Genomic DNA, 20,370 nt, shown 5'->3' with positions numbered 1-20,370 from the left:
TGGATTGGTTTGCCTTGGCACAGTGGTACCTCGGTGGGAAAAGCTGATGGATGTGTTGCAGCCCCATAGAAAATGCTCCCTGTTGACCCTTTGCCAGTGGCACACACCATCCAGTAAGCTGCTTTTTTTTCTGAGAAATCACTTATTTTCTGTCCCCCTCCTCTTCATTCCCAGCCTTTCCTAAAGGGGTGCAAATGGAAGGACCTGAGTGACAGGATACTCGTTTGAATTCAGCATGCGGGTGAATGCAGCCAGTTTAAGTGTGGTGCAAGGCAGTGGTAATTAGTAGCAGTAATTAACTGTAGAAGCTGTTGATGCAGAATGCAGGCAGGGAAGGGAGCTGGAGAGGTTTCAAAAAATGATTCCTTTTTCTTTCCTAGTGATTTTAGAGTGAAACCTGCAGTTAGGGCAGTTGGGAAAAACAACTTTTTCATGTTTGATCTGCTTTTGTCCTTCAGGGCATGGCAAATGCACCTTTAAATGAAACTCCTTCATTCCTGATGGAGGAGAGCTGAGTAATTAGGTGTGTTATAGGGTGAGCATTCTTTCTGCTGGAGCATCTGGTGCTGGAGGTGTTTGGAGATGAGGCTGGGGCCACACGGGCAGCTCCTGTGCATCACCCTGTGCACTGTCCTGCCCATGGACTGCACAGCCATGGGGCTTCCCCAGCCACCAGCACCCTGATGCAGTCAGAGCCTAATGGTAGAGATGCACGCTTGTCCACCATTGGCTCCTGTTACTGCCCTGTGGCAGGATACCCTTCTGGCAGCACACATCTCCTTTAGAGACCAAAGTGTGTTTGTGATGTAGGGGGTTAGATGACCTGTTCCTTGTCCTCAGTAAGCCAGAACTGACTGGTAGGAAGTTTCTGAAGAGAACTAATGAATAGTGTTAAGCAGTATAGATGTTTGTGCTGTCTCTGCAGCATTCCAATGTGTGCTTTCTGCTTCTGCCCCCTCCAGATGACGCTTCACAAAGACCCAGAGAGTGAAGACTTTGGATTCAGTGTGTCGGATGGCCTGCTAGAAAAAGGTGTCTATGTAAATATGGTCCGTCCGGATGGGCCAGCAGATCAGTGTGGCCTCAAGCCATATGACAGAGTGCTTCAGGTAATAAATGCAAAATGCAGTTCTGGAGGCTGGGACGGAGTGAATGAGTGGCTGAGAGGAAGAGAGAAGTGAGACCCATCCATGACAGCACTAACTTTAATGAAAGGTAATAGTTAGCCAACTAGGTGAGCACCTACTGCCTAACTCTCAATGAGACCTGTGTTTTGTATAAGAAATCTCTAGGTAGCAAAGCTGGTTCCCCTAGCTGACACCCAGCCCAGGGAGCACCTCCACACACAGCTGGCCCAGTGCTGTCTTTGTGAGCTCGGGCAGCTCACAACCAAACCAACCAAAAAGCCGTGTCGCTTTCCCTCTTCACCCTCGATCCTTTTCCTATCATGAAAGAGGGTGATTTTTGGACAAACTTAGACTGTGTGGACCAATATGTGTTCTCGTGAACCCCCCCGCGGAGTTAAGCAGTGTTCATGAAGTTCTGTGCATGCCTTTGACAACTACAAGTTTTCTAAGAGCCAGCCGTCCTTCAAGCAAAGTGTTTTTCGTGGATATTATCCTTCGAAAGGCACTCGATCTGAAACAACTGACACAGGAACAGGATGAAAAGTCTGGTCAAATAAAGGTAACTTGAGCCTATCTGCCTGCCAGAGGGACAGTGGGAGCACGGGGCATTCTGGAGTTCGGAAAGGAACTTTATACGGATGAAAAATAACAAGCTTTGCTTTGGAACGACTCAAATAGACTCAAATGAGAAAGTGTGGCTTTGATGGAAAAATTGCCACCATTTGGAAATGCAGATATTGTGACCGTATTTGGAAGCACTCAGAAAGATGTTTAGTTTTGCTCCTTTCTAGGCGGGGGCTGTTAGCAGCAGGATCAGAGCCAATATATTATGTACAGCAGGTAACCGAAGAGCTGGCAGCGCTGTGGGGAACCTTGTTTAAGCTTGTTATGATCTCTAGCCAGTTGGCTGCTATACAATTATTCCTTTTCGGATTCAAATAAAAGATGGTGCAAGAATGAACAAGAAGCTAATTAGGCTGTAGGCTGCCTTTCTGTTGAATGTTGGATGTGTCGGCCTTTGCGAGTGCCAAGTGCTCTGGGAGGTGTGCCCGAAATCCCAAACAGAGCAGAGCAGAAACTTCTGAGACCCCCCCCTCCCCTTCCCACATGCTGTGCCGCACGGCTTCTACCTACAAGAGGACAGGGCAGTTGCCATTGCGTTGACGTGTGCAGCAGTGATGGAGGAGGGATTGCAGACCTGGTACAGGCAAATCCCAGCAAGAAGCACGGCGATGCGCTGCTGAGGATGCTTCATGGTTACGGGCATGATGATGGGTCTGCAAGCAAGTTCCAACGCTGAAGGCCTCAAAACACGTTGTCCCTGCGAAGGACCCTCTGCCTCTTGACTGATGGATTACCCAGAGCACGGCCTTGTACTAATGGCTTTTCTGCACTGGAGCTGCCCAGCCAGCATGGAACAAAGGCAAAGCAAGCTCATGGCTTATTTCTCCTTGTCTGTGTGCTACCTGGAAATTGTCCCTGGTCACTCATCTGTAAGCAGTACTGAGTTTGGCTGCGTAGCTGCCAGCTAGGGCAGGGTGACACTGCTGCTATCACAGAGCCTAGCTCCATGGGCATGCATTAATCCTGGGAAAGGGCTTTGGATGCAAGGGTTGCATGGACTCATCCAGCCCTTATCCTGAGAAGGAATCAACGCCTGGCCTCAGGGGTTATGTTCGCTCCAAAGGTGGGTGGGAAATTCCTTTCTCCCTTCCCTGCTTCCCCTCCCCATGCTATTTGCCAGCCTTCTCCATCCTGGGGCTGTCGTGGCACTGAGCCCAGGCGCTCTGGGAGCTGTAGGCAGGAGAGCTGGGATGGCTCCTGCAGGTGACCCAGCCTAGAAACATGCTTCAAGATGCTCAAGTGAGCAGGAAAAGTGCTTTCACTGCTGAATCCTGCCGAGAGGATTTGCAGCTTCCGCAGCCGCCTTCTGAGCCCATGTGAAATGCATCCGGACTCCTCCAAAATGAAAGATGTAAATGGTGTGAGAAGCAGGAACTATTCAGTGTAGTCCTGATTTACTGCCTGCTGAGCTGGAAAATGGTAGTTTGAAGCCTCAGGGTCTGTGTTGTGTTTGTTTTCTAGGTGCTGAATACCCCACATCACAGATTTAAGGCCGGTAAAAGCTATGATGGCAAAGAAGTCATACAGCAACCTTTCTCCCACAGATTTGAACTAGAGAATTGATTTTTGAGCCCTGTAGAGTTCAAAGGGTGGAATACTCTCCTAGACTGCAGGGGTCAGGATTTCTGCCTGATCCGGGCTTTTTCCCCTTTCCTTTACCAGTTATGGAGCCCTTCTTCAGCTAAGGCAGGACATGCCCAGCTCCAAGGGGGGCCCATGCTCTGCTCCACTGTGACCCCTCAGTCAGTGTCCCCCCAGGCGCTGTGTGTTTTCACAGGTGTGGGTTTAGCACCAGCCTTGTGTTTTCTGACTAACAAATGTGGTGTTTCTGTTGTTCCTCCCTATGGCACATCCTAAATCCATCCCGACAGGTAAATCGCGTCCGAACAAGAGACTTTGACTGCTGTCTGACTGTCCCCTTGATCTCAGAGGCTGGAGACAAGCTGGACCTGGTGATCAGCCGAAACCCTTTGGCTGCCAACGCTCCCCCAGAGGGGAAGAGGGAGCTGCTGGCACAGGCAGCCTGCGCCGAGGTCAAGGCGAGCATCCAGACAGTGTGAGCAGCCGCAGCGGACGATGCCTGGGGCCTCTGCTGAGCCATTGTGGTATTTGGGGTGTTCTTCCTGTTTTTTTGCACTGGTATTTGTAAACGCTGTGTGTATCATCAGCTCCAAGGGGGGGGAGGTGGGTCTTCAGTGAGCTGTCACCTGTAGCCCACCCAACGCTGCTGGGAAGGATGAAGGTGGATGTGCATTTCTTGGGCTGAGGTGAGCTGTTGCATCCCCAGTGCATTGGGGTGCACCGGGTCCTGCCCCAGCACCTCCTCGCTCTTCAGGCCTTGGCCATCCTCCAAACACACATGGTGCTATTGTTATCCTTGTTTGCTCTGTTTATCACATGCAGCAAGATTGAAATGCCATTCCTTTTCTGTTGTACCCTGTTCCACCCTCCAAACACTCCTGATAAATTGATTCCTGCAGTCCCTTTCTCTCCTGCTGTCAGGCTACGGAGGGTCCTGTTTGAAAGACAGTTCAAGATGTACTTGATGGTGTCTAGGTGCAGTTCTTGTTCAGAAATTCCATGCTGCCCCAGCAGGGCTGGCTGAGCCCCGTGCCCACTACCCAGGGCACCTCGTCTCGCCATCAGCAGTGTGGCTGTCTGTGCTATACAGCAGCTGTGACAGAGCAGAAGGCTGTGCCCGAGGCTGAAGACCCTAAATGCCTGCTCGATTCCCTAGCTGTTGTTTTTCAGATGGAGAATATGGTTTTTATGGAGATAATGCAAGTAAAAAGCTGAAATGTTGTTATCCAGGGTGGCTGATGTTTTGAATTAATAGAACCTTGTTGTCCCCCACCAGGCAGTGACATGAGAAGCCCCTTGTTAGAGGTTGTGGGTCCCCTGTTCCCACCTGCACTAGCAGTGCCCAGGTGGCTTTGCTGTGTCAACCCCATTGCCTGTTGTTGGCTTTCCCATGGCTTTCCAAGCATGGTGCCCCTGCTCGTCCCTCCCACCCCCATGTATCCCCAGGCCATGGGGAGGAGGCAGTTGAGGTATCATCTTCCCCATCAGCTGGAGACACAGTCAAAATGTGGCTGTGGGCTCCTCCTCCTCTCTTTGCCATGAGTTCATCCTGTGGCAGATGTGAGCTGCACTCTGTGTTCCATGTCTTAGCACTTTATGATGATCTTAGCATCCTGGCACCCTGGCATTGCTTTGCCCATGAAGGCTCAGGTGTGGTGGTGTGATAGAGGTGAGGAACTTGCATGGTTGGGGGCTGCAGCCCTGCTGACCACTGCCCCCACTCACCATTTCATTTCCTCTATCACCACCCCCTACCAGTGCTGTGTTTGGGTGCCATAGGGCTGTACGCAGCATGTTCCTCATTTTGCTGAGCCAAGACTCACTCCTGCATCCATCCCCACTTTGCAGCTCTGTCCCTCCACGATAGTGCAGCGTATTGGGGTGTTTCTTTGAGGCCTGTCCAGCCCCATCCAGCTACTTGTCGGTGTAGCCATTTTCTCTTCGAGTATGCAATATCCCATACCATTGCTGCCACAACTAGATAATGTGCCATAACTGATACTGTGGAGCATTGACAGTGCAGCCGAAAGTGTTTTTATATGCAATATTCTGAACAGTGGAAGCTCGCTGGGGCTTCTCATAGGTTTTTAATGAAGACTTTTATTAAAGGCTTTAAAAAAAAAAAAAGGAAGAAAAACTTGGTCCTTGTATCCCTTCCTATGCATTTTGAATGATATGAAGATGAAATGCATTACTTAAATGTGTATTTTTATCCATATATTAGAGTGTATTCCTTGTAAAGTATTTTTATATGCTGATTTTCTTATGTATCTATGAAAGCACAATATTTAAAAGTACAGCATTTCAAAGAATATTTTAGTCCTGTTTTGGACCTATTTGTAAATCTCTGTATTTAAATGGCATTGCAATGACTTTGACTTTTTTTTTTAATTAAATAAAAACAAATGAAATGCACTTGTTGTGGGTCTGCCTCTCACCAGTATCACCCACTCAGTGTCCCTCAGTACAACATTTAGATGTTTCCCGAGCACCTCCAGGCTCAGTGACTCCACCACCTCCTTGGGCAGCCCATTCCAGCACCTGACCACTCTTAGAGAGAAGATTTTCCCTGATGTCCAACCTGAATCTCCCCTGGCACAACTTGAGCCAGTGGGGTGCCGCACCACAGGAGTCAAATTATCCAGGTGTCTGAAGAGATGACTGCCACAAAGCCACTGGGAGGGCTCGCGTCCTTATGGGGAGACTTTCTTCCCTTTGCTTACAGAGGGATTAAGGAACCCCTGCTACGCTTCCAGCACATGCAGTGCAGGCTCTGCGTTCCCTACATACAGCCCTAAGGAACTGCTGCCCACTGGCAAGCAAAGGGTGCGCTGTGTTTTGCAACCCTTCACCCCCAAGTGGGTAGCACAGGAATTTTCGGAGTTGGGGCACTGAAACGCTTCTGGTTAGAGCTGGGGAATCATTGCCATGTAAACAAGCCTTATCGGTCATCTCTGGCTGTCCTCGGGGCACGGGCTGCCAAGCAGAGCCCTTCACATGTCTGGCACTGAGGCCGTGCCAAAGCCGCTCGGCGCCAGCCTGGGCACCGGGGCGATGTCAGGTTGAACGTGCACCCATGCAACGTGACCACGGGGCTCTGCCTCGCACAGAGGGAAAAGGGCAGCTCAGTGCTGCCCGGGCACATGGGTGAGCAGGGAGCTGCCTGCTAGTGGCACCCTGCAGGCCTCAGCCAAGGGACCCAGAGCACGTCAGGGTAGGTCACAGCCACCCATGGCCGGAGCATGGAGCCCTTCAGCAGCCAGGTGTGGTGCTGCAGGACTTCTGGTTGGTCATTCTATATCTGATACACATGGCAGTGTCTGTACCAGTACTGGGCTGCTCCGCCCAGGCATTGCAGGCTGTGCCCTCACACAAAGACCTCAACTCTCACCCAGCAAAACAGTAATGCAACACCAAGTCAAAACCAAGCAATCTCCCCCCTCAAAACAACCAAAAAGCTTCAAGATGCAGTGGGGAAGCCTGGCTGGGGGTCTGCCGGACACAGTCCACGCCCTCAGCTCCTGACCACGGCCATGGGGCAGTTGGAGCATCTGCAGTGATCCTCACCACAAAGCTGTGCAGTTCGCCATTCTGCTTCCTCAAAAACATCAACCAAATGACCTGTGCTTCCTTTCCCCCCCTCCAAGCACGGCTTAGGGAAATGCAATTCCAGTTTAACTTTCATTTGCCCAACTGAAGGGGCCATCAGAGCCCTTTAAATGACAAATCCCATGCACCTGGAAAATGAATTTATCATCTCTGTTGTTGTTTTTCCCTTCTCATTGGGCTTTTCTGCACCTGACCCCCTTACCTTGTGACCCTGCATATGTGTGACCACACCATACAGAAGGAAAACTGGACAGAAAAACAGGCACCATTTCCATACCTTCACACCGCTCCGTGTGTCTGCGAGTGAATTAACACAGCGAATAACGGGCTTAAAGGCAGAGCTGAGATGCTCAGAGATCGAAAGCATCAGTGAGCACAGCTGGTTTATAAAGGAAAGTTTTATTTTCCGTTATAAGGTGATTACAAACTCATCTAAAAAAAAAAGCAAAGATGACTTAAAAATATCCATATACATTTCATTTATCTAAAAAGCAGAACAGAAACTGCAAAATACAAACACACACTGACCATATACACAAAGGCTGGGGGGGGGTCATAGGATTAAATTACACTCCAGGAGGATTTTCCAATACAAATATTCCATCTTGGCGCACTCACCCACGCATACATACATACAGACCCACACATACATACGCACACACACAGTTTTAAAACGTTTTAAAAATATTTGTCTTTTTTTCTTAAGAAGTTCAGATGCCATTTGGAGGAAGTTATCATCACCGGCCCTCCCTGCATGTGCTCCTCATCACCGTACTGCAGTCACAGTTGGTAGGAATTTAAATAACAAAGCAAAAAAAACCCAAAAACACCACTGTTTTTCAGCCAAATACATCGAAGGAGACGGACCACCTCTCACAACATGACGTCCCCGGGCAACGTTATCAGGTAACAGCCACCACATCACACTGGGAAAACAACAGCCTATTGAACAACGAGCACTTCAGAACAGTACTGGGATGCTGCGGTGCTGAGAGACCTCAGTGCCCTGTGGGCCAGGAGCAATGCCACCTCCTGGATGTGCCCCAGAGGCCTTATTGGCCTCTCAACACGAGTTTGCTACTGTTCTTTTTTATTTATTCCTTTAAATAATAACAACAAATCTTTTTTTCACATCTCAACTGCAGAAGTAGATGCAAGAGATTTAGAAACCATGTATATCATGCTAACATGTACTATGCTACGGGACCAAAGCCTTCCCCTGTACGCACACAAAGCACACATGCACAGCTCCTCAGCGCAACCAAATTGCACTGTTTTAAATGATTTCCCACCTTTTCCCCCCCACTTTTCCCCAATAACTCCAAGCACAGAGAGCTGCTCCATGTAAGGCTGGCCGTGCTCCATGGCTACACAGGCAGCAGCGCTGTGCCGCAGAGCTGCAACACAGGGAGGAAACCTCCACACTCTCTCCCCTTTCTAAACTGTTTCTAATTCACTTTGCTCCTAAAGCACAGAACTGTGTAAAGCATGCAGCAATTACACTCTGACAGTTTTACAGTTTATTTCCAATTAGGACAAAGCCACAAAACAAAGGAGGACGTGTCTGGGCTGTCATTCAATAGCCAGCAGGGTCAGGCTCTCTTCCAATGGCAAACCCTGCAATCAAACCAATCAAACTTCTTCACCTCTATTGGGGATGTGGGAATGGTTATTTGTTTTCTGAAGGGCTTCAACTTAAGAAATCCCTTTTTTTTTTTTGGTCAAATCGCATCTGAAGTTTTGTTGGTTTTTTTTTTTTAACCTTTAGGATGTGGGTAAGTTGAAATCAACAGTTCGCAGCTGGGAGAAGCATGCAAAAAGTGATTTCCTCTGTTTACTTTTCGAATAGAAATGAACAAGTTCAGATTTTTATTACTTTTTAAAGAAGCAGAGAATCACTGTGCAGGAGCAGCTGCTTTTGGGGATGGGAGAGGCACGCTCTGGGAAAGAGGCAGATCTCCAGCTGGGGCTCAGGCTGCCTATGCCAGAAGTAGTTCTCAAGCAAATCCTCCAGCAAGCTCAAATTAACCACTGATACCAATGGATCACCTTCTGTGACCGAATTATGGAGCTTGGGGGTGGAGGGTCTGCTTCTGGTCATTGGTTTCTCCACTGAGAACTTTCTTTCTTACGCTCATCTTTGATCACAAGTAGTAAAAAGGAGCTATTTAGGTTCTGACAGTTCCCGACCTTTGCTCATGCAAATATACAAATACACAATTAAATGTTAATCCTAACCACAAAGCTTTGGATGCTGATTTTGGAGGAAACAAGTCCAAGGCAGCTGCCTGAGCCCTCAGCACTCCCACCTCCCGCAGCAGGAGCCGTGCTGGACTTACACGGAGCCAGGAGTCCGACCTCAAGCATTCCTCGGCAGGGCCAAGGCCCGGCATTTTGGCATTGCATCTCCCTTTCAGTATCTCAGTTTAGCTAAGTCCATTTGGATGCCCTGGAGGTCAGCACTTTCTAGGAAAGCTGTGCCTAAACCTTCTCAGTTCCCATTCCAATAGCTTGGAAAGTCATATGCATAATTTGCAGCCTTGGAATGGAGGCAATGTCCCCACTCGTGTGCATGCTTATAAGGGTGGAAGATTTCATCTATTGGTCTATGTAAGCACAGGCTTTTTTTTTTTTAATCTGTTACTCAAAGTGAGCAACTTGCATTGAACCTTCTGGAAATGATTTCAGGGTCATCTTTCTTCCAAGTATACTTGAGCTGCTTAGCTAACTCGTCCACTCCATTCAATACACAGCTTATTTAACATTCTATATACACTATGCCTCCACACGCGATGCTGCAATGACCACAGATGTGGAAGCCAATAATCAGTTATACAGAGGGTTCAAGTCTCCCACCGATGGAATTCTGCCATTGGCACAAAGTGGGAGCTTTGAACCCCAGTGTGACAAGCACAGCCTCACCAAAACTGCAAGTCTCCTTGGCAAATAAAAGCAAACCTGGAGGAGACTCGTAAAAAGCCTATTGAATGGAAATGTCCATGTGTCTTCAGAGCTGTCTGAACTGTTCTAATGCTGAGACAGAGAAGAGGAACAGGAACACCTGCAGTTGAGAAAGGTGGATGCACAGCAGACTGCAAACTGCCGCAGAAGACGCTACCCTGACAGTGGCAAAAAAAGGTTCTGCAGATGTGTGGGTTTATTTTTTGTGTGTGTTACACCAACCATAAGGCTGCACCACCTTTTTCTCTTTCCTCCTCCCCCCAAGAACAGCAGTGGCAATCAGCTTTGCTGCTCCAGGACTGATTTCACCCAACTCTTCACTCCTGAGCTGCATTGCTACTGCAGGTTGAACACCAGCATTGTTTAAGATGGTAAATACAGCTGCTATGCTTTGATATTTCCATTTACAACACAAGAACAAATCCATGGTGGACCTACTATTCACACTTCAAAGAAGACTTTTCTAAATGCATGGATCTGTTTGGACCAGATGAAAAGGAAAGCTATAGATGAAAAGGTAAATGACAACAGTAGCAACAACAATAATAGTAATAAAAACCAGTTCTATTTATGAAATCATATTGTTTAAATACCAAAATACAGAATACTGGTAAAGTCCCTTACAATAGATGCCCATTCAGTAAGATCATAACAAGTCACAGGTGAACTACAACAGACGTTTGGAAAACTGAGAAAGATTAGGAACAACTCAGACAGTCTCATGGTGCAAATGTTATTTGCAGTTCTGCCACCTCCCACTCTCAGCTCAGCTGGGAAGGAATGCTGCTGGAAATGTGCTGGTTCCAATCCCACAGGAGCTGAGCAATAAAGGCGTGTGGGATACGAAAGGTGTGCTTTTGTTTCGTTCTTTTTTTTACATTCAATGCTCTCATCCTAAAGATCTCATGTCAAAACCCACACTTAATTTTAATCAGTATCCAAACCAGTTCACTTACGACTAGCCATGATAACTCAGTATAGAGTTCCTCATTTACAAAAAACAGTTAAAATAAGTCACAAGTGTTTAAACAATTAGGAACAAGAAATCAATTGTATTTGCAATCATAAATAGGTAGGAAACACAGACTTAAAAATTCGTTTTTAATAATTTCGGCAGAGGATCACGTTGAAATGCAAATTTATCAACAAGAAAAGTTCAGAAACCCGATAAAAAACGTCAGGTAAAAAACACTTTAAAATGTGCACATCCTCATTGGAACTCAAACCCCATTAAAACAGAAAGAATCATTTTGGAGGGGGAGAAGGGAACTGTTTTCCAGAAGCGTTTCTTAGCCCTCTGTGAGCCCCAGTCCTCCCTTGCAGTCAGGCTGACAAGCACAGCAGGGCCAGAGCAGTGTACTTGGAGAACACTTCAATGAGGTTGTTGCATACGTGCAAGACTCTTTCACGTGGTACATGGAAGCGACTGATTTGAATGGCACAAGTTCACATCAAAATGGGGCTGGGTTCTGGTTCTCTGGTTGTTGCACTTTTAAAGGTGTAGTATTGACCCTCTGGTTTTCAGCACAAGAGATGCTCTCCACAAGTGGGAGATGGCTAACTGACTCGCCAGACATTTTCAATGTAGTCAAACCATTTTTGTCCTACCTGAAGCTTATCTCAGCTCTATACTACAAACCTGATGTGCAAACAAATCTCATACGCAGCCGTATGACAACATACCAAGAAAATAAAATATAAATTAAGCATCAGTGTTTCATCTGCGCTCACATAAACCATTAATTTAGACTCCCACCCCCCCCACCCCCCAAACCTTCTGCTTCAATCTTAACCCAGGCAAGCATGCCTGCGTGCTGCAGACACTAATCGTAACTCAAAAACAAGGGTCCATGTTGAATCTCACTGAAAGAGTTATCTGTGATCGCATTTCCTTGTCTTTGATGGTTAAAAGATTAAAAAACAAAAACAGCTGTATGCATGCTTCCTTACTCTACACACATCTGATGGCAAATTCCAGCCAGAAGCCTCCTGGCTCAATGGGATTCCTGCTGTTGGGATGGCAGTCACCACTGCCCTGCAGCTGAAATCAAGGTGTTTGCCATCGCCAGCTGTGGAAAAGTTTCCTTTATAACTCTTGTAATACAGCAACCAGAAAAAGAAAACAAAAGCAATGTTGACATGGCTGGTTTTGTTGCTGCTCAGCCATTTGATGTAAAAATATGTACAAATTAAAACTAGAAAAAAAAAATCTTGTTTTGCTTTTGGTCCATCTCTTAACTTTAAATCACCCTTTTTCTTTTACAGTAATACCAACAAGTTATTCAACAAGTGTGCTGCTGTGGCCAGTTAGTCTGTGGGACGTGAGAAAACAAATCAAACCTTCTGCGTAGGAATGTTTCAAACTGGATATGTTCCTGTTTCAATGACAACATCTGCCCCAACAGACTAAGCTGACAGCAAAATCAACAGATAGAAGCTCTGCCGTTGTCAAGTTATTTCCTCTAGATACCTTTGGATAGCCTAATATCGGGGTATCATGAGAACAAAAAACTCTCCCTCAAAATACAATGCCCACAAGAAAAGGCTGAGTTTTGCCAGAGAATCTGTTCCCAGCACAACCTGCTCAAGTTTAAAACAGAACAAAAGAAGACTTCTGTCCACGCCTTGGACAGCCTTCAGGGAGCAGCCCCCCATGGCAGCACCCCCCCGGCCCACACAAAGCAGCACCCAGCAAAGCTGCTGCACCCCCACTGCCACACTCCTCCCAGCAGTGCATTCCTTATTCCTCAGCTCAACCTGGAATGGTACGCAATCCCTTTGGACCAAATAAATACAAAGCACTACAATGTTACGTTTCCTCTAACTCAAAAGTCCCCTAAGTCCTGTTTCTTTAGCAGACATATCCACAGGCTTTAGAAATATCTGCCGCCCTCAAAAAAGATATTACCATCTAACCTAACGGTGGGCAAGCAGATAGAAAACCCAGCTGTTACCATCAGAAAGAGCAACGCAGTGGAAGAGCAATACAGGAGTGTAACAGCAAAGGGACCAGCATGGATAGAACAGTGTTACAATAGAAAAGGAAAAGGTGCTCACCCATATCTGAAGACCTAGGATTGCAGAAAAGGCTCCACAAAGGAGGAATCTCCAACCAGAGATCCTTCTAGAAGGGCAGTCAGCACTTAAATGAGGTCTAAGAGAGGTGCAGCCAGGCTCCACCCCTTCTGGTCACACAGCTGAATTGCCTTCACCTGTGCTCCCAGGGCTGACCGGGTCCTTTCCCCAGGTGCTCAATCAGTGGCTCAGGCTGTGACTCAGCAGTTAGCACACACCGGATCCCCTGCTGCTTTAAGAGGCACAGTCCTTCCATCTGTTCCCCCAACAGTATCTAATTCCTCCAAATAAATAAATAAAGAGAATCCTGGCTATCAAACCTAGCAAAGCATTCTCGAGATACGTGGATGAAAAGCACCTGTTTGCTGGCTGATATTATTATCTTCATCACTGCTATTATTAACAAGGTTATAAACAGTGCTTATGCCCCAAACAAAGTCCAATAGTTAACACGCAAACGAATGAGTGGGCAAACACCTGAAGCACCGGGATCACAGGTGCTGCTTTGTGCTGCTCACTGGGGGACAGGCTGCAGAATTCAAGCTTATCCCAGTGACACCTCTGCTAAAATCTCCTTTGCTGGAACACTAAAGAGCAGGTGCTCAGCCCACCCACTCATGCACAAGCAGCAGGCACTTCACCTAAACAAAAAATAACAATAAAAGAGTGAGCAGGGCCAAGTCCTGCAAACACCTTCCTCAAGCCCTCCTCTTGTTTGCACGCCTGGATCCCAGCACTGTGCCTGCAGGGAAGGGCTGCAAGGCTCTGCACACCCAGCTCTGCCCCCTCACACACCCTGCTCCAGCTGCCCGCTGCTATCTCTATTCAGGGACTGTGCTAAACATAAGTGCACCCTTTTCCCTCATGTGACCCTGAAGCCTGTCGTTTACCACAATTGAACCAGAGGGTGGAAATACTACACCTTTGAAAATTCTCTTGAAACAGCATCTTTGTGTTTTGTTTTGTTGTTGTTTTTTTTTTTTCTCATATCTCTCAACAGAGCGCCTTTTGTGTGTTCTGTAGGTTACCCTGCTCCCAACCACACCAGCACCTAAAATTGCTTTCTGAGACTTGAATATATTGCTGGCAAGACAATCAATTCAAGTGGTAAGGTGTATAACGCTTAGAGATAAAGATATATATATTTAAAAAAAAACAATAATAGTAAATTCCTGTAATATGTCTAGTCTGATATGAATGCTCTCCCTCTACAGAGAGACATCTGCTGTGATTACCTTACAAAATATTAAAAAAAAAAAAACACACACACAAAAAATAACTTTCTCTGTGAGAAATAAAAATAAATCCTAGTGCAAATATAAAGCTCTGTAAACCTGGTCCTATGAGAATCTATGGTTAGTAAACGGCAGTTAAAGCAGGTTTATCCTCTCACAGAGAGAGCTCACATCATGGTTTCCACAATGATATGAGTTGGCTTGATCAATCCGCCATTCGAAGTTCCATTGGGGCAGAAGGGAGTGCCACTCTCTGTTTCTTTGGACCACCGATTCACTTCCTTGGGGGCAGCCACTGCTTTTATCCTCTGAAAGAAAGGGAAAAAGAAAAGCAAAGGTTGAGAGATCGCACAGTCCACATGCCTTCCCTGTGAAGAAAGGAGGATGTGGCAAATCAAGCACGGGGCTGTCAGACGTGCAGGGCTCTGCAAGGGCTGTGCAGTAGTATCATGTTGGAGACTTGCTCAGCTGTGGAGCCTGGCAAGTCATGAGGGCATTCACAGCATTATACAACACTTAGGGCTTTCAGTGCTGCAGCTGCTGCTCAAGTTACGCCTGTTCTCCTTCCTCATTTAGAAACAACTCCGCTTTTTAGGCCGCCTTTCATTGCCAAGTGGCAACTTCTCTCCTACATCTCAGTTCACAAAGGAAGAACGAAATGGCATCTGAGCAGTGTTTACTCTCTTCTCTTTCCTAACATGGTCTTTGAAGAGTGCTTTGGCTACTTTTAGACTTGTCTCTCAGTAGATGGGTGACAAAGTAGTCAAGAAAATAGACACATGAAAATGCTCTGGCCACAGCTGAAAAAGGCCATTAGCACTGGGAGGAAAACAAATTCAAGTGCTTGTGCCCTGGGAAATGTTCCTTTCTTATTCTATTCTGTTTTTTGTTTGTTTTTCTAAGCGTCCCACTTTCTCCTCCAAGAATACCCTGGGCTGCATTCAAGACCACCTCATTAGGCATAAATAAAACTAATCTGCAACCTTAGGAAGAGAAATGCTAAGCTTCATGTTTGCACAGTCTCTAAAAACTTTCCACAGGAAAAGAAAAAAAACAAAAACAACAGGAGAACTGGTGCTGAAATGTGAAAGGCAAGAGTTTGCCTGTATATCTGAACCTGAGAGAATCTGCACTGACAAGTCTGACTCTGAACCCCGGTTTTCCAAAGATGAGAAAAATCTTGATCCAGTGTTTCGATTTGACTCATTAAGAATTAAAAACAATCAAACAAAAAAAAAAAAACTCAACAACCCAAAGCAACCTAAAATGTGAAGCACACTGTCAGGAAGGTTTGACTTGCATTCAGTCAACCAAAGCAAAAGCCATGCTTGAGAGCCACACAGTCCATAGATGGATCCATATTTCCCTGGAATTAAGAGAGCTCTCAGACAGCTGGGTTTGATCCAGGTATTTCTCTCTGTTTTCTCACTGATTTTTAGGATGGTATTTCCTTTCCCCATGGGCAGGAGAAGAGAGACCTAGGACTGAGAAGCACCTCAGACTGAGTGCTTGTCTGCACATGGAGGCAACAGCTTCCCTAGCTAGAAACTGCAGAAGTGGGAGGCAAGTAAAATCACCTGGTGTTTGTTTGAGGCCAGAAACCTTTGTGTTTGCCAAAAGGACAGGTGATCTTTAACAGTCTTATCTGCATTCACTGCAGGGGAGGCATCCAACTTTGCCCTACCTGGACAAGGTGGCAGGTTTCCAAACGTTGTGCTCATTTTGCGTAGAACAGAGCAATTTAAAGCTCCCTTCCTCTTCTATACAGACTGTGCAAAAAGGCTGTGTATTTGGTCATGTTATAGTCCAACTTATCAAACTAGTGAGGAACAAAAGCATGTTGTGGCCTATTTTCCCTACAAGTAGCGCTCCTTCTTTTAGTAAGAAGTGAGGGCTACCTCAAGCAACTTCTCTTTTCCAAAGAATGTGTTTTAATGTTAAAGCACATTGCTCAAAGCAGAAGTCAAGTGCAAAGAACCTGCCTAGAGCCTCAAAGGCAGCTCAGCTCTGAATTCACTCTCTTGTGTGCAAGGCAGTTTCTGACTTTAAGGGGGTGGTGGTTTCTCTTACCTCAATGAGCGACCCGTCTGACCGTATGATGCGGATGACCATCACCATAGGGATGCAGATCATGGAGGAAAGGGCAAGAACCCATCCCAGGCCGATTGCCCACTCAGGGTATGTGTAGACCTTGTTGTAGGTCAGTGGTTTGTACTTGGCCAAAGAAAAGATAAAGCACCCCTGTGGGAGAGAAATGAGAATTAAATGAGTCTCAAAAAGGGTTCAAAGCAGCAGGGCTCTGATCCTATCACTGGTCCTAAGGAAGACAGGCAGCAAGAAGCAGAGTCAACACATATATGTTTTAAATGAATGGGGACATTATTCTTCCATTTAAATTATTATAATAGCATCTACATCTGCTCATAAGTAAACCTTTGCTTGGTAATAGACTGTTAAGTGATGGTGCTGAACAGCTGTGGTACATCGCCTGTCCTCTTTGTAAGCTCAAACACTTGCTGAACATTGCAAGGAGCTTACTTGGAATGTCCTTCCCAGCAAATGAAATAATCCACACTGAGTGTCTGCCTCAGACTGGCAGTCCTGCCCTGGGACTCATAGTTCTATTACTCAAAGTAACGCTCTTTGGAGTGAACTGTGTGTGTCACAAATGTAATACACAATTTGCATGGGCAGTCACACTAACAGACAATGTCTGAGAAGATACCAAGCCTCCAGCAGCTCTGTAAATTGGTCTCTCAACATTACAGACTTCACTTAAAGAGAAGCAATGGGAGGGGGCTTAAAGCTGCCCCATCAGCCTAGGATAGCACTCACCACACAAAGAACTGGTGTGATCACAATCCAGCTCCATTTCATCCAGGGACCAGGTCTGTATCCAATCATATCCTCAATGGCATCATAAATATTATCAGCGCCTGTATTGGACAGTGAGTATCTTGATCAGAACTGAACAAATAAAAGCCACGTAAGAACTGTAGAATTACAGCTGCCTTTCTTGGCCCCCAGGGGGTATTTTAAAACAAGGGTGTCAGATGTATTGCCCAAATTACCACAGCTGTGAAGTTCAAGAAGATTTTCTCCCTCAGAAGCTCAAAGGCTGGGGGAGGTCTCTCCTCCCACACACTCATTATTTAGATGCAGGAGTGCAATGCTAATCCCTCCTGTCCCTGCCATAATCATACTCCTCTCCACAAAGTCTCACTGAACTTGCCAGAGGGATCGCTGCAGGAAGAACACAACAGCAAATGGTCTACCCTCCTTCCACAGAAATTGGACTGGCGTAAAATGAAAGCTTGGCTTGTTCTGCTTGCTTAAGAAGATGGAGTATATGAAGAATCAGGGAAACAACCACTGATAAACGCTGATCATTCCTAAACTACAATCTCAGGCAGCAATGAAGGCTGCTTTCAGACTTTGGTACTCAGCATCACCTAAAAATTAGGGGACAGAATATACTTTTCTGTCAGCTTTCTTTTTGTATTTTCTATTTGGCTGGCTTGGCCTTTGCAGACATCGGCTGCTTTGAAACAAAACTCTCAGAGATGAGCACAAATTTTCATGGCTGGCCAGACTTTCAACTTTGCTCTCTAAACATAACACATATAAATGCTTAATTGTGCCTTTATTAATTAGCAATGAAAAAAACATTCATTTTCGTGTGGAAAAACACTGAAGGCTGGCTTCCTCCCAGGTGCACATTTGTCTCTAAGTGGTCAGTGCAAATTTATGTTAATGGCATTGTCTCTGCTGCTGGGAAGGTGATTCTGGGATGGCTGATGATTAAATGTTTGGCTGTCAACACTGTCACTAACTCATCCCGAAGCACCAGGTGAAAGGGTTCTGACTTACCATAAACCCAGGCTACAGCAATACATTCAAAGAATGCAACCCACAAAAGGCATACACCACTAGCTGCATAGTAGTCAAAGAGTTGAAAAACATACATGCCACCCTGTAACAGAGAGACACAGTGCATTAGGATCCATCAGGAAAAAGATCTGAATACTTCAAGCCCAGCTGCCAGTAAAATCTTCCAGCAGACCTTACTGACTGCTGCCTAACAAGCAGAAATAGCAAGAAAGTGGCATTACCTTCCCCAGGGTATGTGCTGTTTACTATAGGAAACATTCTAAACAAGATGATCATCAAACAGAATTAAGCCACTTAGTATAATCTACTGAGACACTTAAGTCTTTCCTTCTTAAAAGTATTTTAGGATGGTCATTTATAGGAACAAGTGACGTAAAGAAACAGTAGGTCTTTTAACATTAACACATCAAAGGCACTAAAAATGGCATCAGAGGGGGTCTGCATTTACACTCTGAGTGAAAGGACATTTTTTCATTGAAATCTTTTCCTTTCTAACTCTATTTGTTTACGCTGTGCTGCTCCACTCCTCCTCTTACTACTCTGAATATGAACTGCGTATGCCTGAACTTGTACTTGAAAAAGGAAGCTTGTTAGGCATCTCTGTTACAGGTGCTATTCCAATTCCCACAATTGTCTTCTTCCAGTTGTTTTTAAAAGATTTTATTTTGAAGATAAGGAACACAACAGAGCGGCTACTGGAACATATTATTATTTATAATAGAATCAATTCAAGAATATTTAATTGATTCAAATCAGTTGAACTAAGACAAAGTCTATTTTTCCCTGCGTGCACTGAATGGGTTCTTAATTTGCTCTACTGAAGGTTCTCCATGTGTTTCATCATTTAGAGCCTATTGTTAATATTCATACTCATGCTGATTAGAACCCTAGATCAGAATGAAATTAATGAGAACTCATTACTCCATTCCTCAGATCTAGGGATGGAAGAAGCTCTGTAGACTTATAGAGTGTCATTCCCCTGAGTGGCTAATTCTGATTCACAGCTAAAGCAGATCTAAAAATGGCTTTAAAAAAAAAAAAAAAAAGGCAATTTAAGCAATTTCCAGCAATGCTGTTACATACCTCAGTCACCATAGTTAGTCCCAGAAGATAGCTAAGGAAACATACTATAGCGATGAAGATTTCCCGTCGGTAACCCTTCCTTAGGAAGGATGGGTGCAGATCAACTAATGACGTGATCTGTCCTTCAACTTCAACAAACTAAAGGGGGAAACAACAGAAAGAAGCGACTTAACAATCATCCGCCATGCATTCTATCCTAGCTCATGATTAAATGTTCCACAGCAACACTTCAACATCAGTCTGTGGCAAAATGCCGCAGAAAACAGCAGCTATTTCTTTGTAACCTAAAGGTTAAAGGCTGGGGGAAGTTTTCAGTTTGGAACAAGCTTTCAGAATTGATGTCTGTTTCCTAGAATCCCTGCAAACTACTAAAGGGGCTTTGTGGATGCAAGCCACAAGGATAAAGGAACTTAATTTGATGACAGGAAGGCACTTCTGTGGCTTTTATGTTGTGGCTGTTCCAGATGAATACGCAAGGCATGCTGGTAGAGAGGCACAGAGAAAACACTCTAAAAGCCCAGGCTGCCCCAGCTACCCATCAGTCTTTGTTTTTTTTTGATGTGCCAGAAAACCTCACAGGTACTATTTAGATTAATTCCACAGTTGGATATAGTTCTACTCCTGAATTTGCTACAGCAAATCTAGCCAAGGGAAAGCAGGCTTTGTTGTGAACCAGCAGCCCCTCTTGTCTGAACTTGTCTTTTCTGAACTGGTGAGCAGAGTTCTTCTGGATGAGGCTCTGGGGCACTTCATCAACCACGATGGAACTCTTGGTACAGTTCCCACACAAAGGCTTGGTAAGCTGTTTGCACAGGTAAAACAAAAACAAAGCCCTGAAAAGGTTAGCTAAAATCTAACCAGCTTTTGTACTGACTTGCCATTTGAAAATCACACGTGAGGTTTGTAACCCAAGTTAACCAAATAACCAGATTTGAATAAAAGTTCAAAGTTTACTGAAAACCAGATGCATTTCACCCACTGAGAACGGTAACTGCTGGACTCCTCATAAGGAAATCCACAGAGATCGTGCAGCACTTTCCACCTGGCAAGGTACAAAAGCAGGAAGAGCAGTGAAGGCACGAGGATACCATGGACAACCATGGCTGCCCCTGTAGAAAGGGTCTTCATTTTGAGTGGATACATCATCTTAAACCCAACCGTTTCTCACAGGGAGTCTATGAAAT

General features: G+C 45.6%; 2 protein-coding genes across 53 annotated transcripts in view; one reads left to right on the top strand and one right to left on the bottom strand.

Moving 5' to 3' along the window:
• The window catches only part of GRIP2 (glutamate receptor interacting protein 2), a 216,375-nt gene extending 210,628 nt beyond the window's left edge, over positions 1 to 5,747 (top strand). For all 3 annotated transcript variants that reach the window (XM_025154653.3, XM_040646724.1, XM_025154655.3), the window contains exons 23-24: positions 963 to 1,109; positions 3,623 to 5,747. In XM_025154653.3, coding sequence (XP_025010421.1) covers positions 963 to 1,109; positions 3,623 to 3,811 — 336 coding nt within the window. In that variant the 3' untranslated portion in view covers positions 3,812 to 5,747. The remainder of the gene's footprint in view (positions 1 to 962; positions 1,110 to 3,622) is intronic.
• Positions 5,748 to 7,321: 1,574 nt separating this feature from the next.
• Positions 7,322 to 20,370, bottom strand: part of SLC6A6 (solute carrier family 6 member 6) — an 86,572-nt gene continuing 73,523 nt past the window's right edge. For 49 of the 50 annotated variants that reach the window (XM_046899913.1, XM_040646237.2, XM_040646238.2 and 46 more), the window contains 5 exons: positions 19,187 to 19,324; positions 18,083 to 18,185; positions 17,048 to 17,148; positions 16,283 to 16,453; positions 7,322 to 14,520 (listed from right to left, as the gene is read on the bottom strand). In XM_046899913.1, coding sequence (XP_046755869.1) covers positions 14,380 to 14,520; positions 16,283 to 16,453; positions 17,048 to 17,148; positions 18,083 to 18,185; positions 19,187 to 19,324 — 654 coding nt within the window. In that variant the 3' untranslated portion in view covers positions 7,322 to 14,379. The remainder of the gene's footprint in view (positions 14,521 to 16,282; positions 16,454 to 17,047; positions 17,149 to 18,082; positions 18,186 to 19,186; positions 19,325 to 20,370) is intronic. The other variant, NM_001397468.1, reaches the window with a different exon arrangement.

This window comes from Gallus gallus, chromosome 12, assembly GCF_016699485.2.
Source record: "Gallus gallus isolate bGalGal1 chromosome 12, bGalGal1.mat.broiler.GRCg7b, whole genome shotgun sequence".
Classification (NCBI taxonomy): Eukaryota; Metazoa; Chordata; class Aves; order Galliformes; family Phasianidae; genus Gallus; species Gallus gallus.
Note: the sequence above shows the minus strand (reverse complement) of the source record. Positions and strands in the feature narration are given on the sequence as shown.